This window comes from Protomyctophum bolini, assembly GCF_963924005.1.
Source record: "Protomyctophum bolini genome assembly, chromosome: 12".
Classification (NCBI taxonomy): domain Eukaryota; kingdom Metazoa; phylum Chordata; class Actinopteri; order Myctophiformes; family Myctophidae; genus Protomyctophum; species Protomyctophum bolini.
The window spans coordinates 7841108-7867971 of NC_137873.1; the positions used below are offsets into that span (position 1 = coordinate 7841108).

General features: G+C 43.6%; 1 protein-coding gene across 1 annotated transcript in view; it reads left to right on the forward strand.

Annotated features, from left to right (window-relative positions):
• The window catches only part of astn1 (astrotactin 1), a gene marked incomplete at both ends in the record, with an annotated part of 464656 nt that overhangs the window by 59767 nt on the left and 378025 nt on the right, over window positions 1-26864 (forward strand). The window contains 1 exon segment of the mRNA XM_080778845.1: window positions 15153-15340. Coding sequence (XP_080634971.1) covers window positions 15153-15340 — 188 coding nt within the window.

The window sequence follows — 26864 nt, forward strand, 5'->3', positions numbered from 1 at the left end:
ATTTTTTTTTAAACCACACAAGACATTACTCTCTATATATGCCATATCTCTCAAAACTGGTGGGTCAAACTGAACAACCAATTTATGTCAATTTGATTCCCTGCTTTCACATGACATTAAAAAAAAGAAAAAAATCAATGGCTTGGCCTCGGTTCAGAAACACATTCAGAGACACATTCTATGTGTTCAGATCGATTTCTCTCAACACCCCCCGAGGAGAGAAATGCACATCGGATAGACCCACTGACTGTTTCCTTCTCTTGATAGTGGGATACATACGTACGTATGTACTGTATTCCCTTCACTTGATAGTGGGATACAGTGTTTTAAACCCAGATGTCCAGTGAACTGTAAACATTCTACTGTGTTTGTCTACAAAGGTTCACAAAGTGTTTTAAACCCAGATGTCCAGTGAACTGTAAACATTCTACTGTGTTTGTAAACATTCTACTGGGTTTGTAAACATTCTACTGTTTGTAAACATTCTACTGTGTTTGTAAACATTCTACTGGGTTTGTAAACATACATTATACTGTGTTTGTAAACATTCTACTGTGTTTGTAAACATTCTACTGTGTTTGTAAACATTCTACTGTTTGTAAACATTCTACTGTGTTTGTAAACATACATTATACTGTGTTTGTAAACATTCTACTGTGTTTGTAAACATTCTACTGTGTTTGTAAACATTCTACTGTGTTTGTAAACATTCTACTGTTTGTAAACATTCTACTGTGTTTGTAAACATTATACTGTGTTTGTAAACATTATACTGTGTTTGTAAACATTCTACTGTGTTTGTAAACATTATACTGTGTTTGTAAACATACATTATACTGTGTTTGTAAACATTCTACTGTGTTTGTAAACATACATTATACTGTGTTTGTAAACATTCTACTGTGTTTGTAAACATTCTACTGTGTTTGTAAACATTCTACTGTGTTTGTAAACATTCTACTGTTTGTAAACATTCTACTGTGTTTGTAAACATTATACTGTGTTTGTAAACATTCTACTGTGTTTGTAAACATTCTACTGTGTTTGTAAACATTATACTGTGTTTGTAAACATACATTATACTGTGTTTGTAAACATTCTACTGTGTTCGTAAACATTCTACTGTGTCTGTAAACATTCTACTGTTTGTAAACATTCTACTGTGTTTGTAAACATTCTACTGTGTTTGTAAACATACATTATACTGTGTTTGTAAACATTCTACTGTGTTTGTAAACATTCTACTGTGTTTGTAAACATTCTACTGTTTGTAAACATTCTACTGTTTGTAAACATTCTACTGTGTTCGTAAACATTCTACTGTGTTTGTAAACATTCTACTGTTTGTAAACATTCTACTGGGTTTGTAAACATTCTACTGTTTGTAAACATTCTACTGTTTGTAAACATTCTACTGTTTGTAAACATTCTACTGTTTGTAAACATTCTACTGTGTTCGTAAACATTCTACTGTGTTTGTAAACATTCTACTGTGTTTGTAAACATACATTATACTGTGTTTGTAAACATTCTACTGTGTTTGTAAACATTCTACTGTGTTTGTAAACATTATACTGTGTTTGTAAACATTCTACTGTGTTTGTAAACATTCTACTGTGTTTGTAAACATTCTACTGTGTTTGTAAACATTATACTGTGTTTGTAAACATTCTACTGTGTTTGTAAACATTATACTGTGTTTGTAAACATTCTACTGTGTTTGTAAACATTATACTGTGTTTGTAAACATTCTACTGTGTTTGTAAACATTCTACTGTGTTTGTAAACATTATACTGTGTTTGTAAACATTCTACTGTGTTTGTAAACATTATACTGTGTTTGTAAACATTCTACTGTGTTTGTAAACATTATACTGTGTTTGTAAACATTCTACTGTGTTTGTAAACATTCTACTGTGTTTGTAAACATTATACTGTGTTTGTAAACATTCTACTGTGTTTGTAAACATTCTACTGTGTTTGTAAACATTCTACTGTGTTTGTAAACATTCTACTGTGTTTGTAAACATTCTACTGTGTTTGTAAACATTCTACTGTTTGTAAACATTCTACTGTGTTTGTAAACATTATACTGTGTTTGTAAACATTCTACTGTGTTTGTAAACATTCTACTGTGTTTGTAAACATTCTACTGTTTGTAAACATTCTACTGTGTTTGTAAACATTATACTGTGTTTGTAAACATTATACTGTGTTTGTAAACATTCTACTGTGTTTGTAAACATTCTACTGGGTTTGTAAACATTCTACTGTTTGTAAACATTCTACTGTGTTTGTAAACATTCTACTGGGTTTGTAAACATTCTACTGTTTGTAAACATTCTACTGTTTGTAAACATTCTACTGTGTTTGTAAACATTCTACTGGGTTTGTAAACATTCTACTGTTTGTAAACATTCTACTGTGTTTGTAAACATTCTACTCTGTTTGTAAACATTCTACTGGGTTTGTAAACATTCTACTGTTTGTAAACATTCTACTGGGTTTGTAAACATTCTACTGTTTGTAAACATTCTACTGTGTTTGTAAACATTCTACTGTGTTTGTAAACATTCTACTGTGTTTGTAAACATTCTACTGTGTTTGTAAACATTCTACTGTGTTTGTAAACATTCTACTGTGTTTGTAAACATTATACTGTGTTTGTAAACATACATTATACTGTGTTTGTAAACATTATACTGTGTTTGTAAACATTCTACTGTGTTTGTAAACATTCTACTGTGTTTGTAAACATTATACTGTGTTTGTAAACATTCTACTGTGTTTGTAAACATTATACTGTGTTTGTAAACATACATTATACTGTGTTTGTAAACATTATACTGTGTTTGTAAACATTCTACTGTGTTCGTAAACATTCTACTGTGTCTGTAAACATTCTACTGTGTTTGTAAACATTCTACTGTGTTTGTAAACATTATACTGTGTTTGTAAACATTATACTGTGTTTGTAAACATTCTACTGTGTTTGTAAACATTCTACTGTGTTTGTAAACATTATACTGTGTTTGTAAACATTCTACTGTGTTTGTAAACATTCTACTGTGTTCGTAAACATTCTACTGTGTTCGTAAACATTCTACTGTGTTTGTAAACATTCTACTGTGTTTGTAAACATTATACTGTGTTTGTAAACATTCTACTGTGTTTGTAAACATTCTACTGTGTTTGTAAACATTCTACTGTGTTTGTAAACATTCTACTGTGTTTGTAAACATTCTACTGTGTTTGTAAACATTCTACTGTGTTTGTAAACATTATACTGTGTTTGTAAACATTATACTGTGTTTGTAAACATTATACTGTGTTCGTAAACATTCTACTGTGTTCGTAAACATTCTACTGTGTCTGTAAACATTCTACTGTGTTTGTAAACATTCTACTGTGTTTGTAACCATTATACTGCATTTGTAAACATTCTACTGTGTGTGTTTGTAAACATTCTACTGTGTTCGTAAACATTCTACTGTGTCTGTAAACATTCTACTGTGTTTGTAAACATTCTACTGTGTTTGTAACCATTATACTGCATTTGTAAACATTCTACTGTGTTTGTAAACATTCTACTGTGTTTGTCTACAAAGGTTCACAAAGTGTTTTAAACCCAGATGTCCAGTGAACTGTAAACATTCTACTGTGTGTGTTTGTAAACATTCTACTGTGTTTGTAAACATTATACTGTGTCTGTAAACATTCTACTGTGTTCGTAAACATTCTACTGTGTCTGTAAACATTCTACTGTGTTTGTAAACATTATACTGTGTTTGTAAACATTCTACTGTGTTTGTAAACATTACAAAATAAAATAGTCTGGGATACATACATACATACGTTGCGTATTTCGTTCACTTGATAGTGGAATACAGTACACAGTACACGTATGTATTTCCTCCCAGAGGGGGATTTTCACTATACAGCATCAAACCCTCTTCTCCTCCCAGCCGTAGAAAACCATGTTTACAGCGTGAAGTTAGTTGGTATATCCCATTTTGACCTGAGATCGGATTCTAAAAAAAAAGTCTTCTACATCCTGACAGTTTTCTGAAAAAGCTTTGTTTCTATGTCAGTCGTTCTTTGATTTTTCAAAAAACAGCAGATCTACAAGCTCGTAGCGCACCACTCGGTGGCGCGCTACGAGCTTGAAGATCTGCTATTTTTCAACATATAATGCTAACACCAAAAGGGGTTTCCGCCCAAAATGGTATATACGGCTGAGGGGGAAAATAAGCTCCCCGTGAAATCCCCAGCATATCAGTTTGGTTCAGTTGGAGGACACCACGTTGTCTTGAAGGACATCCTCCAGACTGTTTGGTTCAGTTGGAGGACACCACGTTGTCTTGAAGGACATCCTCCAGACTGTTTGGTTCAGTTGGAGGACACCACGTTGTCTTGAAGGACATCCTCCTGACTGTTTGGTTCAGTTGGAGGACACCACGTTGTCTTGAAGGACATCCTCCAGACTGTTTGGTTCAGTTGGAGGACACCACGTTGTCTTGAAGGACATCCTCCAGACTGTTTGGTTCAGTTGGAGGACACCACGTTGTCTTGAAGGACATCCTCCTGACTGTTTGGTTCAGTTGGAGGACACCACGTTGTCTTGAAGGACATCCTCCTGACTGTTTGGTTCAGTTGGAGGACACCACGTTGTCTTGAAGGACATCCTCCAGACTGTTTGGTTCAGTTGGAGGACACCACAGGCTTGAAGGACATCCTCCAGACTGTTTGGTTCAGTTGGAGGACACCACGTTGTCTTGAAGGACATCCTCCAGACTGTTTGGTTCAGTTGGAGGACACCGCGTTGTCTTGAAGGACATCCTCCAGACTGTTTGGTTCAGTTGGAGGACACCACAGGCTTGAAGGACATCCTCCTGACTGTTTGGTTCAGTTGGAGGACACCACAGGCTTGAAGGACATCCTCCAGACTGTTTGGTTCAGTTGGAGGACACCACGTTGTCTTGAAGGACATCCTCCTGACTGTTTGGTTCAGTTGGAGGACACCACAGGCTTGAAGGACATCCTCCAGACTGTTTGGTTCAGTTTGAGGACACCACAGGCTTGAAGGACATCCTCCTGACTGTTTGGTTCAGTTGGAGGACACCGCGTTGTCTTGAAGGACATCCTCCTGACTGTTTGGTTCAGTTGGAGGACACCACGTTGTCTTGAAGGACATCCTCCTGACTGTTTGGTTCAGTTGGAGGACACCACGTTGTCTTGAAGGACATCCTCCAGACTGTTTGGTTCAGTTGGAGGACACCACGTTGTCTTGAAGGACATCCTCCAGACTGTTTGGTTCAGTTGGAGGACACCACGTTGTCTTGAAGGACATCCTCCTGACTGTTTGGTTCAGTTGGAGGACACCGCGTTGTCTTGAAGGACATCCTCCAGACTGTTTGGTTCAGTTGGAGGACACCACGTTGTCTTGAAGGACATCCTCCTGACTGTTTGGTAGAACGTTCATGGTCCACCACAACAACTTACGGCGACGAGACATCTCTATTTTACCGGTGTCGAGCGAGCGAGCATCTCCCTGCTTCATAATCCTCCTCTCTCAGGGTAGGTAGGTACCCTCACATGTTCTCCCCGTGTCCCCTATAGGGTAGGTATACCCTCACATGTTCTCCCCGTGTCCCCTATAGGGTAGGTACCCTCACATGTTCTCCCCGTGTCCCCTAGGGTAGGTACCCTCACATGTTCTCCCCGTGTCCCCTATAGGGTAGGTATACCCTCACATGTTCTCCCCGTGTCCCCTATAGGGTAGGTATACCCTCAAATGTTCTCCCCGTGTCCCCTAGGGTAGGTACCCTCACATGTTCTCCCCGTGTCCCCTAGGGTAATTACCCTCACATGTTCTCCCCGTGTCCCCTATAGGGTAGGTATACCCTCAAATGTTCTCCCCGTGTCCCCTAGGGTAGGTACCCTCACATGTTCTCCCCGTGTCCCCTAGGGTAATTACCCTCACATGTTCTCCCCGTGTCCCCTAGGGTAGTTACCCTCACATGTTCTCCCCGTGTCCCCTAGGATAGGTACCCTCACATGTTCTCCCCGTGTCCCCTAGGGTAGGTACCCTCACATGTTCTCCCCGTGTCCCCTAGGGTATAGGTACCCTCACATGTTCTCCCCGTGTCCCCTATAGGGTAGTTACCCTCACTTGTTCTCCCCGTGTCCCCTAGGGTAGGTATACCCTCACATGTTCTCCCCGTGTCCCCTAGGGTAGGTACCCTCACATGTTCTCCCCGTGTCCCCTTATGGGGTAGGTACCCTCACATGTTCTCCCCGTGTCCCCTAGGGTAGGTACCCTCACAAAAACATGACGTAATCCTAGTCTCTAAACTGCCTCCCCCTGGCCAGCCGGGGCGCCTGATGGAAAGGAACTAGTTGGTTAACGTGTTCCTTCCACGCGCTACGTCCAACCAGGGAAACTCCCCCCCCTGTCAGGTGAAACTTTGGACACTCATGAATAGAAGGAAGCATGATGAGTTCAAGTCCGTTCCTCTCCCCAGGTTGGTGGAGGGTGTGTAGAGGAGTGAAAAATGGGTTGCAAAAAAAAAAAAAAAAAAAAAAAATGTAATTAAGTACAGTATCTAAATAAATGTACTTAGTTACTTTCCACCACTGCAGGCATGCAGATATAGGCATGTCGCTGTTAGCTTTCTTTCATTATATCTATTTACTGTTGCTATAAACTTTATAAAACTTTGGAAATTGCAAGTAAGTCATCCCTGCTTATCGTGGCCGCTGGTGGCCCTCTGGTGGCCGTGCTGCGATATGACGATTGTTATCGCGGTCTCTGCGGATCAGAGCGGTGTGGATACGGAGAAATACGCTCATGGCAGCTATAGGGTAGATTGTGTGAGAGTAAACTCCACATAAACTCCACTTAGAAGAGATACTGTTTTTTTTGGGTTTATGGCTTTTGGCGGCGTATCGTAGTGTTAATACAGTGGATCAGGGGTAGAGTGGCCGGATGGGAGCCGGCGCAAGGTTCCCGGTTCGATCCCGGGCACCCCCAGATTTAGTGTCAAAGTGCCCCTATAATAACTCCTTATATGCAGGTTGGACGGTGCCTTACGTGTGTGTGTGTGTGTGTGTGTGTGTGTGTGTGTGTGTGTGTGTGTGTGTGTGTGTGTGTGTGTGTGTGTGTGTGTGTGTGTGTGCGCGTGTGCGTGTGTGTGGATGAAAATAATGCACAATCTATGTAAAGTGCCTTGGGAAAATGGCACCATTTGCCATTTGCAGTGTTTTAAGGTACACAATAAATCATCAATGATTATTATTACATAACAATTGTTGGGGTCCTTGACATGAAATACGTTGAGAACCACTGCCACAGACACATAGGGTTTTAACCCTGTGAGAACCACTGCCACAGACACATAGGGTTTAACCCTGTGAGAACCACTGCCACAGACACATAGGATTTTAACCCTGTGAGAACCACTGCCACAGACACATAGGGTTTAACCCTGTGAGAACCACTGCCACAGACACATAGGGTTTAACCCTGTGAGAACCACTGCCACAGACACATAGGGTTTAACCCTGTGAGAACCACTGCCACAGACACATAGGGTTTAACCCTGTGAGAACCACTGCCACAGACACATAGGGTTTAACCCTGTGAGAACCACATTTTGTGGAGTCTTGTCTGTCCTAAATGGGTTAACCCTGCATTTAGGCCTGACGTCGACATTTAAAAAACGTCTTCTATAAATCCTGACAGTTTTCTTAAATACCTCATGTTTCTGTATCAGTGGTGTTGTTCGACATTTCATGTCAAGGACCCCAAAAATTAAATGTAATTGGCCAACAACCCCCATCTGAAAATATGTTGTTCCAGGAACCCCCCCCCCCCCTCCCCCCCAGAAGCAAATATTTGAGTTAAAAACGTTCGCTTTGTGCCACATTTTTTACGATTTTTCAGAAAATAGCAGACCTACAAGCTCGTAGCGTGCCACTCGGTGGCGCGCTACGAGCTTGTAGATCTGCTATTGCTCAACAGCTAAAATATAACATAATGTTTAAAACACCAAATGGGGTTAAACTCTCTCAGAGTAAAATGCCTGCACCGAGGAACAGTATACTGTTAAAAAAACTTGCTATGGCAACCTTTAACCCCCGCTGGTACCGTACCAACGTGTGGTACCGCCCGGCGGGAACCCAGATGGCGTGGCGGCCATAATATTGCACCCTCAGGTTTATAAACGCCGAGCCGCCCGCCAATCATCATGGCCAGGAGGAGCTCCATGTTCCAATATGGCGGGTGGTTTTATACTGCAGTCGGGCGCCGTGGTGTGAATATTATGGTTCTGGAACGGAGCAGACTCCCTGCAGAGAGCTCAAAAACACTGAATATGGCCAGCTCAGTCGGTGCTTAACCCATTCAGACCTGAGATCAGATTCATACGAGGTTTCCACTGGACACACAGTGGTCTGATTATAACCCATTCTGACCTGAGATCAGATTCTAAAAATGTCTGTCGATTTTTCAAAAATAGCAGACCTACAAGCTCGTAGCGCGCCACTCGGTGGCGCGCTATGAGCTTGTAGATCTGCTATTTTTCAATAGCTAAAGCATAGCATAATGCTAACACACCAAAAGGGGTTCCTGCCGAAAATGGGTTAACCCATTCAGACCTGAGGACGATTCTATGAATGTCCTGTTTTCTTGAAAAACCCTCATGTTTCTATGTCAGTCGTTCTCAAACATTTTCATATCAAGGACCCCCAAAAATATATGTAATTGGCTGCTGACCCTCATCTGAAAATATGTTGTTCCAGGGACCCCCCCCCTCCCCCAGAAGCTATATTTGAGTTAACAAACGTTGGCTCTGAGAAAATATATATTCAAAGATCTGCGCCGCATCATTTTCACAAATTTTCTAAAATAGCAGATCTGCTATTTTTCAATAGCTATAAAGTATAACATAATGAAACAACCAAAAGGGGGTTCCCGGCCAAAATAGGTTAACAGAATGCAAAATGGAAGCCTCTGGTCATTGTAGACATTGCGCGCTCCGCACAGATTACTCTGTTTGTGTTTTGCATCGCAACGTTTTCAGAGGGCTCAGTCTTATAGCAAATGAGCAGCAGCAGATTCAAGTTTGCGTTAAAAGTGTTAAATCCCCCAATGTGCGTAAAAAAATAACAAAAAAAAATCCCACATCAATTAGGGCTTGATATCGGCTTAATTCTTTTGAAGAAAAGTGCAACTTGCGCAGTTGGACTGAGAGCTTCTGTCGACGTTCTGATCCCCTTGAAAAACATGCTTGATATCAGGCCTGCGTGTGTACTATGCACGCATGCACACACGCACGCACACACACACACACACACACACACAGAGAAATAACACAGAACAGACAGATTGTTTGTATTTTAGATGGTCTCTCTCTCTCTCTCTCTCTCTCTCTCTCTCTCTCTCTCTCTCTCTCTCGGCCCCTGTGAGCACAGACTTCTATCGCTCAGTTGATTGGGGATGGGAGTACTTTGGAGAAAAGAAAAACCTGGTAGCGGAGCTCAGTTGATTGGGGATGGGAGTACGTTGGAGAAAATAAAAACCTGGTAGCGGAGCTGCAGTTGATTGGGGATGGGAGTACTTTGGAGAAAATAAAAAATAAATCATGGTATCTTTTGGTTTGATTGATTGATTGATTGAAATCTTTATTAACAGTTTGCAGAATTACAGTACATTTCAAGCACAAACTCAATACAAAGACTGTTAACTGTGAGTGGACGACCCAATTAAGCCTTACACTTGTTTACAACAGGGTCCACATTGTTCAATTCATCAAAACATTTAGAGACAAACAAATAGACACTTCTATGTAGTTAAAGAACAGAACAGGAATTCATCATATAGGAAGCGAAAAGGGAAAAAAAGTATATATACAGTGAGGGGAACAGGGGGATAAAAGAAAAGAAAACGAAAGACAGAGTGTAGGGCGCCTGCACACAACACCATGCGTTGATGCCATGTGTGCATATGTGCAGGCACCCAACACCACGTCCATACAAAAACATAGTACAATCCATAGTACAAAGACAGAGTGTAGGGCGCCTGCACACAACACCATGCGTTGATGCCATGTGTGCATATGTGCAGGCACCCAACACCACGTCCATACAAAAACATAGTACAATCCAGATACAAATTCAGCTTTTACAGAGGCCAGTTTCGAATTGCAGCCATCCGTAGGTGCCCTTTGAGAGCAGTTTTGAAGGAGCCAAGGGATTCACATGTCTTAATGACTGTTGGTAGGGCGTTCCACATTTTGGTCGCATAGGAGCGAAAAGAATTTAGTCCCTTGTTTGTGCCGAATCTGGGTTGTACATGGTTTGTTGCACTCCCTCTGGTGTTGTGGGTGTGGACTTCGTTTACATTAAGGAAGTATTTAGACAGGTACATGGGTATCTTGGTGGTGTATCTAATCTTGTGGACCAGACCCATTGCAAGATGCTGTACTCTGTCGTCGACCCTAAGCCATCCCAGCCTGTCAAAGTGGGCAGGGGTGAGGTGGGTTCGGGGGGTGAGGCCAAGTAGGAGCCTGACCAGTTTGTTTTGGGAGGTCTGGAGCCTTGTTTTAAGGGCCTTTGAGGTGCTGTGGTACCAGGAGGTGGATGCATAGTCAAAGGTATATAGCGGGAGCTGGCCTTTTTCCTCCGTGCATGGATTAAGGATTATATATGCTTTTAAAAAGAGGTCTTAAGATGGATGCTATACGTGAGTCTCTGTGCTGAGTGACTCAGACCTGTGTAAAAGGTCCAGGGTCCAGTGAGTCTGCGTGCTAAGTGACTCAGACCCGTGTAAGGACCAGGGTCCAGTGAGTCTGCGGGCTAAGTGACTCAGACCCGTGTAAAGACCAGGGTCCAGTCCACTAATACAACATCCATAATCACATTACTGGGATCCATTCCTCCGCTCATGCACTTTCTCGCCCCCTTGCTCGCTCTCTCTCTCTCTTCTCTTACTCCCTCGATAAATGATACGTAGCTTGCAGAGTTCTAGTTCAGTCAGATATACTCGTGCTCATATTCATGCCGTGCTCAAGGGGTGCATACATTATTATATACTGTATGGGAGAGGCTATAGTTTTAGGAGAGCTTTGTTGTTATGTCCTCGATTATGTATGTATGTATGTATGAATGTTCTGTGTTTGCTGTATATTGCTGGACCCCCCCCTTGAAAACGAGATGACGCATCTCAAGGGGATATCCTTTCCTCAATAAAAGTTCATATACTCGAGGGGTTAATATGCTGCGTTACCATGTGGGCGTATTCAGTGTGTGCAAGACCCCACACGTCATTCGCTGACGTGGCAGTCAGCTGACCAATTGGGCGGTGGTATTTAAGCTCACCTAGACTGCATGCTTTCTTCCTGCATTCATTCTGCATTATGGTTCCTGGTGGTTGTTATGTGATGTTTGCTCCCACCGCCACCCCAGCACCACCGGTGGGCTCTGTTATTGGTTCTGTTTGCTCCCAGCGCCACCCCAGCACCACCGGTGGGCTCGGTTATTGGTTCTGTTTGCTCCCAGCGCCACCCCAGCACCACCGGTGGGCTCTGCTATTTCTGTTCCGCATGGGGGGGGGGGGGGGGGGGGGGTATAGTTATTGTATATTTATCTCCCTGCTCTTAATGTTTAACGATGGTGTGTTTGATTGTGCCGAGCAGGGAGCTGAAAGATGAAAATATTATATGCACAGTTTGTATTCTCATTCTACAATATACCATATTGGTTAAATCTCTCTCTGTCTGTCTCTCTCTCTCATTCTCCTGCTCATTCAACCGAAACATTGCCTAAATAAAGTGTTCGTATATCGCCAACCTAAAACATTAACCTTGGTTGAACTGAATTTTAAACGTACCAGACGGTCTAATGTTTTCCCAAAAGGAAACATATACAGTATTTATTAATTCCCGTCTGACCAGAAGCAGGGCTGAAACAATGAGGACAACACCCACATTCCGTTAAATTAGATGATTTGCCGGCTGATATTTACAGCGGCCATAAAGGTATTTATATATTCATAGAATCGGGGGTGAAAGTATATATAAATGTCATGCTGGTATAGCAGTAGCTCAGCAGTAGGGCCAGGATTCAGACGTACAGTATAGAAGCTGTTTCTAATGTCTATAGCGTTGTGCAGACGTTGGCATGGCGCTGCGGTCAGCCGTATATAAAATACAGCAGGCAGGTGTTTCTGAGGCCATTAGTCAGTGTAATGGTGCCTTTCGCAATATGCGCGCGCACAGACACGCACACATGCACACTGGACAAAACACAGGTTTGCACTGTATTACTATAGACTTTAGAACGCCTTTTGAAAATGGCTGTTTTTTTTGGTGCTAACACCAAAATGGGTTCCCGTTCAGAATGGGTTAACTTTAAAACAACCATTTATCTTGTGAGGACCAGGCCGATCGTCCTCACAATGTCCTCTTGCACGCACGCACACACACACACACACACACACACACACACACACACACACACACACACACACACATACACACACACAGACTTGGTGGTTTCATGGTCTCCTCTGCCAACAGAGACACGTCATACGGTATATACGCAGGTTTTGCTCTCTCGGTGTGGGTCGACACACAACATGGCTGTTGTTGTTGTTTCATGGTTCTAAATGTTTTGTTGTTCTGTTCGTCGTATATCTCTGACCGTTTGTGGACTGGGCTAAATTGGCCTTTTCTTCTTCTTTCCCTCGCATATAGCCTTGTTGTCCAGCACTTTGCCTGTCTGTGTGCTCTGTCGAGTGCTCTGTCGACAGCTGCTCTGTCAAAAGTTCTTTCAAAAGTTGAAAATATCCCGATATTGTAGATTGGGCTATTCATCGATCGTCATAATTATGGCAAAGTAATTCATCTTGCGTGGTTATATGGCGTTATAATTCATGATATTCTTTTCTCCGTTAAATAATCTATAATATATTATCTATTTCCGATTTAAGCCGGCTGAGGTTCTCCATTTATTCATGGCACGCACTAGCCCATTTAGACCCCGACGTTCTCAAACAAGGACCCACAAAAATATATGTAATTGGCCCCAGAAGCAAAGATTTTAGTTAAAAAAAGTTAGCTCTGAAATAATATAGCTGTATACATTCAAAGATTTGTGCCACATTTTCACGAAAAAAAAAAGAAGAAAAAAAGAAGCAGATCTACAAGCTCGTAGCGCGGCACTCGGTGCCGCGCTACGAGCTTGTAGATCTGCTATTTTCCAATAGCTAAAGTATGAATATAGTCATAATGCTTAATAAAACACCCCCAAAAGGGGTTCCCGCCCAGAATGGGCTATAAATATGCATGGCATGCACTGGACGCTGCAGTTTGATATCTGCTCTCTGTGCAATATAATAATAATAATAATAATAATATCCGCAACACACAATATCTCAGTCAGTTCCAACACGTTCCACTTCAATGCAGCGCATGAGTTATGAGTCTGACGCACCTTTTGGAACGCGACACACTTGCATAACTCAAACGTCTGAACCCTCAAAAGCCTCGCCATGCATTCATAATGTGTGGGTTCCTCTGGGCCGTGTGTGTGTGTGTGTGTGTGTGTGTGTGTGTGTGTGTGTGTGTGTGTGTGTGTGTGTGTGTGTGTGTGTGTGTGTGTGTGTGTGTGTGTGTGTGTGTGTGTGTGTGTGTGTGTGTGTGTGTGTGTGTGTGTGTGTGTGTGTGTGTGTGTGCGTGCGTGCATGTGCATGTGCATCTTTATCCCTATCTGGAAGGGGGAAATGAGGAGGGGGGGGGGATTTATTGTCAGAGTGCCAGAACTGTGGAACTATTTTAATTTTGGAAGTGGCATCATGTACATTTGACCACAGTCTGGAAGAGGCATTCCTTACCAAGGTGCTTAAGTATACCAGCCTCTTAAGGATGCTATTATACAGCTTGGCTACACATGTAAAATATACTCATATTTGGAAGCCTCGGTAATGTCCATAAATCAGTCGTGAGGGGCCTGCAGATTGCAGGCACGCCCAATAAGCTGATCAGGCATCGGCAAAATTCAGTTCAGTGTCTGCAATAATTGGCATTCGCCATTTTTGGAGAAGGCAATGCTTTCTGTTCCTGTGATCTGTATCCTGAAGCACTTGTTGTAGAGTTTTTTTTCAAGTTTGCGCATCCACTATTGTTTGTGTTCAAGCATTTCTTGTAAAATGTGAATAATAATAATAATAAAACTTTATTTGTATAGCACCTTTCATGACATGAAATGCAGCTCAAAGTGCTTTACAGAGCAATGGAGAGAAAAGAAAAGCAAGGCATTAACATTAAAAAACAAGCAGTAATGCAATACAGTGAGGACATGAATAACAACAAATAAAAGATCAATTAAAAGCAAGGGTGTAGAAGTGGGTCTTGAGCTGTGCTTTAAAAATGTCTACAGAGGCTGCCTGTCGAAGGTACAGTGGGAGTTTGTTAAACTACAGAGGCTGCCTGTCGAAGGTACAGTGGGAGTTTGTTAAACTACAGAGGCTGCCTGTCGAAGGTACAGTGGGAGTTTGTTAAACTACAGAGGCTGCCTGTCGAAGGTACAGTGGGAGTTTGTTAAACTACAGAGGCTGCCTGTCGAAGGTACAGTGGGAGTTTGTTAAACTACAGAGGCTGCCTGTCGAAGGTACAGTGGGAGTTTGTTAAACTACAGAGGCTGCCGGTCGAAGGTACAGTGGGAGTTTGTTAAACTACAGAGGCTGCCTGTGGAAGGTACAGTGGGAGTTTGTTAAACTACAGAGGCTGCCTGTCGAAGGTACAGTGGGAGTTTGTTAAACTACAGAGGCTGCCTGTCGAAGGTACAGTGGGAGTTTGTTAAACTACAGAGGCTGCCTGTCGAAGGTACAGTGGGAGTTTGTTAAACTACAGAGGCTGCCTGTCGAAGGTACAGTGGGAGTTTGCTACGAGTGGCGCGCTACGAGCTTGTAGGTCTGCTATTTTTGAAAAATCGAAGAACGACTGATATTTTTTAAATCTGATCTCAGGTCAGAATGGGTTCATCAGACCAGTGTGTGTCCAGTGGGAAACCTCGTATGAATCTGATGTCAGGTCAGAATGGGTTAAATAAAGATGTTAAATGTGTGTGTGTTTCTCTGTGTCTCCATGCAGAGATCTCGGGCAGCTCCGAGGACATCCCCCTGGTCCGATGGAGGCAGCAGTGGTTGGAGAACGGCACCCTGCTGTTCCACATCCACCACCAGGACGGCGCTCTCACCATGCCCGGACACGCCCCCACCCAGGACCCCGCCTCCGACTCCGCGGAGGAGGAGCTACGCATCCTGCACATCTCTGTCATGGTAAACCCGACTGTTATACCCAAATATGATCACAGTGTTTATGTTCACATCCTGTTCCCAAATATGGTCACAGTGTTTATGTTCACATCCTGGTGACCAAATATGGTCTCAGTGTTTATGTTCACATCCTGGTGACCAAATATGGTCACAGTGTTTATGTTCACATCCTGGTGACCAAATAATGGTCACAGTGTTTATGTTCACATCCTGCACATCTCAGTCATGGTAACAACTGTTCCAAATATGGTCATATTGGTGTATGCAAGAACCCCTGGTGGAGCAAATGTACTGACAGAGTGACTCGCGACAGACACAGACAGACACAGACAGACACAGAGACACAGACAGACAGACAGACAGACAGACAGACAGACAGACAGACAGACAGACAGCAATAATTGCCCACTTGTCACTTCTTCACGGCTCAACCAGTTAAACAATCGGTTTTTCAATTCAGGATATTGGTTTTGCAAATTAAACACACACACACACACGGCTTGGGCACGCACGCACGCACGCACACACACACAACGATCCGCCTGCCATTGTGTAGTAGCCGTTTCAATTCCAATTTAAGTCCCATCAGGGGAAATGGTTTGGTGGCGTTCTTTGTAATCCTGGCCCATTCTTTGTGTCGTCGTGAAGTCCACTATGATAGCCACAGATATCTCCGTTCACATGGACGTGTCGAAAGGAATGAAGAATGCTCTCCAGTCTTAGAATATAATGGAGTGCTGTACCTGCACTTCTCCTTCTGTTGGGAGCAGTGTTGTTTTGAGGACTAATCCTCCAACGCAACGCGGCTAGCGAGCGTAAAAACAGACAAATGATTTCAGGAGCACAAAGAACGCTTCAGGACGCCTCGAGTCTCCCCGAGACGTCTTGTGTACCACGTTCTCTACGACGATGACGCAATTCCAAGTGCTTTATAAGGTCAAAACATTAACCCATTCTGAGCGGGAACCCCTTTTTGGTCTTTTAACTAAGCATTATGTTATACTTTAGCGATTTGAAAAATAGCAGATCTACAAGCTCATATAGCTACGAGCTTGTATAGGTCTGCTATTTTTGAAAAGTCGTGAAAATGTGGCGGAAATCTTTGAATATATATATTTCAGTGCGGACATTTTTAACTACAATATTTGCTTCTGGGGGGGGGGGGGGGGGGGGTCCCTGGAACTACATATTTTGAGATGGGGGGTCCGTGGCCCAATAGAGATAATTCTGGGGGTCTTTGACATGAAAAAGGTTGAGCACCAACTGACATAGAAACATGAGGTTTTTCAGAAAAATGTTAGGATTTTGAAGCCTTTTTTTTAATCGACCTCAGTCCACAATGGGTTAAGCACCGATCGAGACACTAAAGACAGTGCATTAAGACGCCCATTAAGAAACACATTGTAAAAGTTCAAATAAAACAAAAGGAGATAAAACAGTGAATAGAGTTACAGGGCAGAAGAAAAGATCTCAGTAAAACTCTGCTAATTTGCATTTACTGAAGAATGATATACAGGATAGTCTTTCACTAACCTTTGAAGAATCACACGGTCTCGATTTCACGAAAATCCCCCTTAAAAATAGTGCCATCATTTGTCATAGTGTCGAAAAAAATATATATTAAAGTGACCCCCATTCACAACTGGAATGCTTTAGTGTTACTCCAGTTTTAGTCGACTAAATATCATAAGATTTTAGTCGACTATGTCTTTTTGTCGGGCCTTGATGGCTGTCGTAATGGCTGATTTTACACTTGCTGCACAATAGCCGATCTACAAGCCCACAACGTGTCGCCGCCGCAACACGTTGTGAGCTTTTAGATCGGCTATTTTCAGCATGCGACTAATTATAAAATGACTTGTCCTGGATCTCTTGTCCACTATAGTCCCTTCCTAACATTTTAGTCTAGTCTTTATTTTGTTGTCAGTATATTTAGTCTTAGTTTTAGTCACCATAGCTTAGTTTTCATTTAGTTTCCATTTAGTTTCCGTCATGTGGAAAAAGGCAGTCGACGGACATTTCTCGTCTTAGTTTTAGTCGACGAAATCAACACTGATTAGATTTCTGAACATCGAGAAGATATAGTTCATAGTTCTATACTATATATTATGTAAGATATAGATATAGTTTAACTCTCTTCCTTTCACAAGTATATATATATATATATATATTATAATCCAGTTCCGTGCGTGTTTCCCGTAATGCTCCGTATCAGATCTGATCTGCCGTGTTGGAAAAGGAGTCCTTTGATCCGGGCAGTGCATATACCTCCTCTTTTCCGCCTGAGGAAATGTATATTTATTAGATTTAACCCATTCCGGCCGGGGAAACCCTTTTGGTGTTTCAAGCAATATGTTATACTTTAGCTTTTGAAAAAATAGCAGATCTATACAAGCTCGTATAGCGCGGCACCGAGTGCCGCGCTATACAAGCTTGTAGGTCTGCTATTTTTTCAAAAAAATCACGAAAATGTGACGCAAATCTTTGAATATATATATATATTCTTTCAGAGCGAATGTTTTGTATAACTCAAATCTTTGCTTCTGGGGGGCGGGGTTCCTGCCTGGAATAACATATTTTCAGATGGGGGTCGGTGGCCATGAGATACACATAATTTTTGGGGTCATCACATGAAAAAACTGTCACAATTTAGTAGACATTTTTTTAAATATCGACGCCGGGCCTAAAGGGGTTAACCCATTCTGAACGGGAACCCATTTTGGTGTTAGCATCATGTTATGCTTTAGCTATTGAAAAATAGCAGATCTACAAGCTCATAGCGCGCCACCGAGTGGCGCGCTATGAGCTTGTAGGTCTGCTATTTTTGAAAAATCGAAGAACGACTGACATTTTTATAGAATCTGATCTCAGGTCAGAATGGGTTCATCAGACCAGTGTGTGTCCTAGTGGAAACCTCGTATGAATCTGATCTCAGGTCAGAATGGGTTAAGATACGGCACACCTTCTCCAGATGCCCTTTCCTCTCCAGCACCCAAAGACGTAACAATCGCAGCGTTGATGGATGGCATGTATTTTCAGACATTGAAAAGCATATTATAACTGCATACACAAATGATTAGTCAGCCGGACGGGGGGAGTTCTGCCAGCCAGCTAAGTGTGGCGGATGGATGAGAGAGAGAGAGAGGGAGAGGGAGAGAGAGAGAGAGAGAGAGAGAGAGAGAGAGAGAGAGAGAGAGGGAGAGAGAGCACAGGCAGGCATGGAGAGAGAGAGATAGAGAGAGAGAGAGGGAAAGCACAGGCAGGCATGGAGAGAGAGAGAGAGAGAGAGAGAGATGCAGGCAGGCAGGCGCACAGACGCTCCTTGAATGTCGATGATAAAACTGACCTTGAGATTATTTCCACACTTCACGATGTCGCGCATCTGCTAGCGAACACCCGGTCCCGCTACGGTGCCAAACGGACCTCAAACAGGGAGACATTTTCATGTTATTCTAGCTCTCTCTCTGTCTGTGTGTGTGTGTGTGTGTGTGTGTGTGTGTGTGTGTGAGCCACGCTCTCCCGTGGAGATGTGTGGGCAGAGGCGGATTAGCCCATTTTGGGTGGGAACCCTTTTTGGTGTTAGCATTATGTTACGCTTTAGCTATTGAAAAATAGCAGACCTACAAGCTCGTAGCGCGCCACTGAGTGGCGCGCTACGAGCTTGTAGGTCTGCTATTTATTTATTTTTATCGAAGAACGACTGACATAGAAACATAGCTTTTTCAGAAAACTGTCAGGATGTCAGGAAGACGTTTTTTAGAATCTGATCTCAGGTCAGAACGGGTTAGCATGCAGATATGTCCAGGCTGCGTCGACAGATGGACTGCTCGGGCCCCTCGCCTGCAGCACGCTGCCCGGTCGGAAGGGCCCCGCCCTGGCGCTCGGGGCCCCTCGCCCGCAGCACGCTGCCCGGTCTGAGGGTCCCCGCCCCGACCGATATATCCACAAAAAACCTCTTTGTGTCACTTGGCTCGGCTCGTCGACGACACAAAAGGTCCCCCTTCCAAAGTGTGCAGCCCTCGCTTTTTAGCTCAACACCACCTGTCTCAGAGCCCATGTCCCCATTGTCTGCCATACGGTGGCGAGTGTACAGTACTGTACATATGGGCCATAGAGTGGTCGGGTCGGTACAATTCGATTTCTGGCAGCCGTACCTGTCTTAAAATACACGTTGAATGTGCTTCTAAAAGGTGTTCCTGCATTTAGGTGTTCTTGCACTGCAACGTCCTATAGAGAGTCTCCATAGGACGTGACACGGCTATAGCGAGAGTCGTGCAAAGACACTGGAGTGGTAGCTTTTCATGGCGATGCATTTTGTCCTAGATATGCCAGGTTTGCAGCCAGATAACATATTACCCAATCAGGCTGTGGCCAGGCATAACAAATGATCCAATCAGGTTGTGGCCTGGCTTACAGTATTATAACGGATCATCCGATCGGTGGGTTTGTAGCCATGCAGGTAACAGATCGTGCAATCATGTTCCAGTTCATGGCCTGGCAACCAGACAGACCAATCATGTTCCAGTTCATGGCCTGGCAACCAGACAGACCAATCATGTTCCAGTTCATGGCCTGCAGGCCACCAGATAGACCAATCGTGTTCCAGTTCATGGCCTGGCCACCAGACAGACCCATGATGAGATCATTTAGAGTAGACCTCTTCTTGGATCAGGTATTTTAAGCTCCAGACTTTTTTTGTTTTGTGTTTGGGCTTTTTTCTTGTTGTTGGCTTCGAAAAGAAGAAAGCCTGTTGGGAAATTTAGTTCAATGAACTGCACCAAACTCAGGCGCTGTTAGCAGAAAATCCCTTCCAAAAAAGCTGGTTTATACCAACAGAGCGCTAAACCCTGTTTTTGGACACTGTTACCTTTTAACTTAAGCCTTCCCAATGTAACGAGAAGGCATTTCCAGTGCTGTACATTTTCTTTACTTTTCATTCAAATCCTTTATTTATTCTCTAAAGGTCGCCCTCATTTGCAGTGTCGTCGAGATACACATAATAAATACATCCTTTCAAAGCAATATACAAAAAACTAGGCTACAGTAAGTAAAAGTATCAATGTAGAAATACTCTGTTACAGGTAGCCGGAATTCAACATTTTAGTTGAGTAAAAAGTACAACAATATTTGCTCCAAGTACTCATTATGCAGAATGTCCCATTTAAAGTTTTCAAATGTATATAAACACACGTGAGGCTTGTAGATCTGCTATCTTCAAATGGCCGAAATGTCAAATGGCCGGAAAATCGACAATATATCAAAATCTACAAGTAGTAAAGAAAAAAAACTAAAGATGAAGCAGAAGTGAATGTATTGCCTAAAAAAAATGTACTTACCGGTAAGTGCAGTACTTCAAGGGATAGTTCACAATTTTTTTACTTAAGTTGTATGAAATACTTACATTAATATAGTGGTTGCAACTGTATTCATTTATTGCCAGAGTCCCGTGGTGGGAGTTCTGCTCTGGTTTTGGTTAATATTAAGTAGATCCGTAGTCATTTTGTGGGGGGGGGGGGGACACACAAACAACATATAGTTCTGTGTGATATAGGGGTAAAAAATGAACGAAAGTTGCACTACAGTATATGGTAGAAATAGGTCAACAATAGAAATGACGTTTCTGAAAAATGATGTTTTTTGTTTGTTTATATGTTATGTCAGTTTGGCAAAGTATGTCCATTGTAAAAGTTTGTTAAGTGGCTGTATGTGAAAAAACTTAAAAACCAATAAAAATATTTAAAAAATAAAAAAATAAAAAAATAAATGACGCTAGTTTTTACTTAATTTACTTTTATACTGCGTGGCCCCCTGTGCCCACCCACAAAATGACCGGAACTACTTAATATTCACCAACACCAGAGCAGAACTCCCACCACCAATCAATGCATACAGTTGCAACCACTATAAGGCAAGTATTTCATACATGCTTAAGTAATTGTACTTTAATGACGACTGGTCATTTCACAGTCCCAGGCCCCCTATAGTGAACTGGTCTCTTAACAAGGTGACCCTGTGATGTCACCTTGCTATAGGGTGGGTGGGTGGGTGGGTGGGTCGCCGGTCCTCCCTGGCCATCCATAATAGATTAGTAACCTTGTTGTTTGTCTTGTCCATGAACAACACGACGCCCTCTCAGGCTCCGTGGAGTCCCCGCGGTAGTGACAACAACTTATACACATTAACTCCACAGTCCTGAGACCTGAGAAACAACAGCTATTCATCTTCTTGCCAAAGCGGTGCACTGTTTCCACATGGTCCTCCTTGGTTACAGCGGGTTGATGGAGAGTGTCGCGCTCTTATACGCGCAGCGGCCGATCCGCTGTCCACTAATAGTTCTCAGGTCTGGATTTTGGCCAACATGGATTTGGACAGGCCTGCAGTCCTCGCCTTATTGTAGATACTACCCCACTGCTATCAGATATCTCTCTTGACAATTTTTTTTGTTTTGTTTAGTTGAAATGTTCCCATTTGGTTTAATTTTACACTCTCAATGGTTAAAGATCTAACTCCCCAAGCTGGGGACCTCAAGGACCAGTCGCTGGTGGTCCCCGGACCACTCGCTGGTGGTCCACGGAACACTGGTTGAACACCACTGTACTAAAGGTAATCAACCTGTCCATTCGTTGTTTTCCTCCATGGCCCTTCCTGTTTATATAGCCTATGTGTGCGTGTGCGCGCGCGCGTGCGTGCGTGTGTGACATTGTCCTTTGCACTGTACGGTGGGGTGAACAGCATGCCCGGGGAACAGTGCAATATGGCACAGTTTGGTGGACGGCTGACTGCTGTGTGTGCGAGGCGAGCCCTCATTGGTTGGATGGCTGACTCTGCTGTGTGTGCGAGGCGAGCCCTCATTGGTTGGACGGCTGACTCTGCTGTGTGTGCGAGGCGAGCCCTCATTGGTTGGACGGCTGACTCTGCTGTGTGTGCGAGGCGAGCCCTCATTGGTTGGACGGCTGACTCTGCTGTGTGTGCGAGGCGAGCCCCTCATTGGTCGGACGGCTGACCACTGTGTGCCAGGCGAGGGCCCTCGGGGTACAACAGTTTGTTATGTTCGGTTTCAGTCTGGAGGGAAAGAAACAGAACATAACTCCCCCACGCTGTGAGCGCTCAACCCAAAAGGTGGAGGAGCAGAGCAATCTGTTCATGCCTTATGGCTGCTCGGTAATGATGGCAGCAAAATGGTGTCAACGTTTAACCCATTCTGAACGGGAACCCATTTTGGTGTTCGCATCATGTTGTGCTTTAGCTATTGAAAAATAGCAGATCTACAAGCTCGTAGCGCGCCACCGAGTGGCGCGCTACGAGCTTGTATAGGTCTGCTATTTTTGAAAAATCGAAGAGCGACTTACATTTTAAAATCTGATCTCAGGTCAGAATGGGTTCATCAGACCAGTGTGTGTCCATGTGGAAACCTCGTATGAATCTGATCTCAGGTCAGAATGGGTTAAGCTGTAGGCTAGACCTCGTCTGCATCCTCCTGCTGGCCGCTTCGCTTCCCCAGCGGACTAATATTATATAGTCTGACAACTTGTACTTAACGCAGGGGTCATCGATATGTCCCGTACACCCGTGGGCGAGACTTGGTCTTGTTGTCCGTGGCAAAGTTTTAGATTTTTTTTATTTTTTTTATTTTACTCCACCATTATATAAGTGTTCTTAAACTTCTTGTTTTGATCATAACACCCAGGTGTCCTCTAGACTATACTAAAGTCTGGCAACTTGTACTTAACGCATTAATATATCCCGTACACCCGTGGGCGAGACTTGGTCTTATTGTCCGTGGCAAAGGTTTAGAATTTATTTTTTTATTTTTTTTACTCCACCATTATATAATTGTTCTTAAACTTCTTATTTTGATCATAAGACCCAGGTGTCCTCCAGACTATAATATTATCCCATTTAGGCCTGACGTCGAAAAAAATAAAGTCCTCTGAAAGAATATATATTCGAAGATTTGTGCCACATTTTCACGATTTTTCAAAAATAAATAGCAGACCTGCAAGCTCGTTGCGCGCCACTCAGTGGCGCGCTATGAGCTTGTAGATCTGCTATTTTTCAATAGCTAAATAATGCTTATAGTTAAAACACCAAAACGGGATCCCGTCCAGAATGCGTTAAAGTCTGACAACTTGTACTCAACGCAGGGGTCATTAATATGTCCCGTACACCCGTGGGCGAGACTTGGTCTTATTGTCCGTGGCAAAGTTTTAGAATGTATTTTTTTATTTTTTTACTCAAGGTTATGTTCAGAATAATGTTGGCCTATGAAACAATACCGTATTGGCACATTTGCCAAGTCCAACTTTACTTTACTTTATTCGTTTATTTGGTCAGGGCGGTGTATATTGATGAACATTAAAAGTGCAGTGTAAATATACCAGATTTAGCTAAACTGGCTCATTTCCATCTGCAGTCCCCAGACATCAAACATCAAACAGGACTGACATACATGACATAGCATACAAATACCTAGTACATTTAAAACGTAAAAATAAGAAATAAGAACTATTAGATAAAACTATTATAAGGGTAGGTTTACTCTAGTAAAGTAAGTACTCAATGAGCCACTAGTCTCTACCCCTGAGCCACTATAGTCTCTACCCAATGAGCCACTAGTCTCTACTCAATGAGCCACTAGTCTCTACCCAATGAACCACTAGTCTCTACCCAATGAGCCACTAGTCTCTACCCAATGAGCCACTAGTCTCTACCCAATGAACCACTAGTCTCTACCCAATGAGCCACTAGTCTCTACCCAATGAGCCACTAGTCTCTACCCAATGAACCACTAGTCTCTACCCCTGAGCCACTAGTCTCTACCCAATGAGCCACTAGTCTCTACCCAATGAGCCACTAGTCTCTACCCAATGAGCCACTAGTCTCTACCCCTGAGCCACTAGTCTCTCCCCAATGAGCCACTAGTCTCTACCCAATGAGCCACTAGTCTCTCCCCAATGAGCCACTAGTCTCTACCCAATGAGCCACTAGTCTCTCCCCAATGAGCCACTAGTCTCTACTCAATGAGCCACTAGTCTCTACCCAATGAGCCACTAGTCTCTCCCCAATGAGCCACTAGTCTCTACTCAATGAGCCACTAGTCTCTACCCAATGAGCCACTAGTCTCTCCCCAATGAGCCACTAGTCTCTACTCAATGAGCCACTAGTCTCTACCCCTGAGCCACTAGTCTCTACTCAATGAGCCACTAGTCTCTACCCAATGAGCCACTAGTCTCTACCCAATGAGCCACTAGTCTCTACCCAATGAGCCACTAGTCTCTACCCAATGAGCCACTAGTCTCTACTCAATGAGCCACTAGTCTCTACCCAATGAGCCACTAGTCTCTACCCAATGAGCCACTAGTCTCTACCCAATGAGCCACTAGTCTCTACCCCTGAGCCACTAGTCTCTACCCAATGAGCCACTAGTCTCTACCCCTGAGCCACTAGTCTCTACCCCTGAGCCACTAGTCTCTACCCCTGAGCCACTAGTCTCTACCCAATGAGCCACTAGTCTCTACCCAATGAGCCACTAGTCTCTACCCCTGAGCCACTAGTCTCTACTCAATGAGCCACTAGTCTCTACCCAATGAGCCACTAGTCTCTACCCAATGAGCCACTAGTCTCTACCCCTGAGCCACTAGTCTCTACTCAATGAGCCACTAGTCTCTACCCAATGAGCCACTAGTCTCTACTCAATGAGCCACTAGTCTCTACCCAATGAGCCAATAGTCTCTACCCCTGAGCCACTAGTCTCTACTCAATGAGCCACTAGTCTCTACCCAATGAGCCACTAGTCTCTACCCCTGAGCCACTAGTCTCTACCCAATGAGCCACTAGTCTCTACCCCTGAGCCACTAGTCTCTACTCAATGAGCCACTAGTCTCTACCCCTGAGCCACTAGTCTCTACTCAATGAGCCACTAGTCTCTACCCAATGAGCCACTAGTCTCTATCCAATGAGCCACTAGTCTCTACCCAATGAGCCACTAGTCTCTACCCAATGAGCCACTAGTCTCTACCAAATGAGCCACTAGTCTCTACCCAATGATCCACTAGTCTCTACTCAATGAGCCACTAGTCTCTACCCAATGAGCCACTAGTCTCTACTCAATGAGACACTAGTCTCTGCCCAATGAGCCACTAGTCTCTACCCAATGAGCCACTAGTCTCTACTCAATGAGACACTAGTCTCTGCCCAATGAGCCACTAGTCTCTACCCAATGAGCCACTAGTCTCTACTCAATGAGCCACTAGTCTCTACCCCTGAGCCACTAGTCTCTACTCAATGAGCCACTAGTCTCTACCCAGTGAGCCACTAGTCTCTACCCAATGAGCCACTAGTCTCTACTCAATGAGCCACTAGTCTCTACCCAATGAGCCACTAGTCTCTACCCAATGAGCCACTAGTCTCTACCCAATGAGCCACTAGTCTCTACCCAATGAGCCACTAGTCTCTACCCAATGAGCCACTAGTCTCTACCCAATGAGCCACTAGTCTCTACCCAATGAGCCACTAGTCTCTACCCAATGAGCCACTAGTCTCTACCCCTGAGCCACTAGTCTCTACCCCTGAGCCACTAGTCTCTACCCAATGAGCCACTAGTCTCTACCCCTGAGCCACTAGTCTCTACCCAATGAGCCACTAGTCTCTACCCAATGAGCCACTAGTCTCTACCCAATGAGCCACTAGTCTCTACCCAATGAGCCACTAGTCTCTACCCAATGAGCCACTAGTCTCTACCCAATGAGCCACTAGTCTCTACCCCTGAGCCACTAGTCTCTACCCAATGAGCCACTAGTCTCTACCCCTGAGCCACTAGTCTCTACCCAATGAGCCACTAGTCTCTACCCAATGAGCCACTAGTCTCTACCCAATGAGCCACTAGTCTCTACCCAATGAGCCACTAGTCTCTACTCAATGAGCCACTAGTCTCTACCCAATGAGCCACTAGTCTCTACCCCTGAGCCACTAGTCTCTACCCAATGAGCCACTAGTCTCTACCCAATGAGCCACTAGTCTCTACCCAATGAGCCACTAGTCTCTACTCAATGAGCCACTAGTCTCTACCCAATGAGCCACTAGTCTCTACCCCTGAGCCACTAGTCTCTACCCAATGAGCCACTAGTCTCTACCCAATGAGCCACTAGTCTCTACCCAATGAGCCACTAGTCTCTACCCAATGAGCCACTAGTCTCTACCCAATGAGCCACTAGTCTCTACTCAATGAGCCACTAGTCTCTACCCAATGAGCCACTAGTCTCTACCCCTGAGCCACTAGTCTCTACTCAATGAGCCACTAGTCTCTACCCAATGAGCCACTAGTCTCTACCCAATGAGCCACTAGTCTCTACCCAATGAGCCACTAGTCTCTACCCAATGAGCCACTAGTCTCTACCCAATGAGCCACTAGTCTCTACCCAATGAGCCACTAGTCTCTACTCAATGAGCCACTAGTCTCTACCCCTGAGCCACTAGTCTCTACCCCTGAGCCACTAGTCTCTACCCAATGAGCCACTAGTCTCTACCC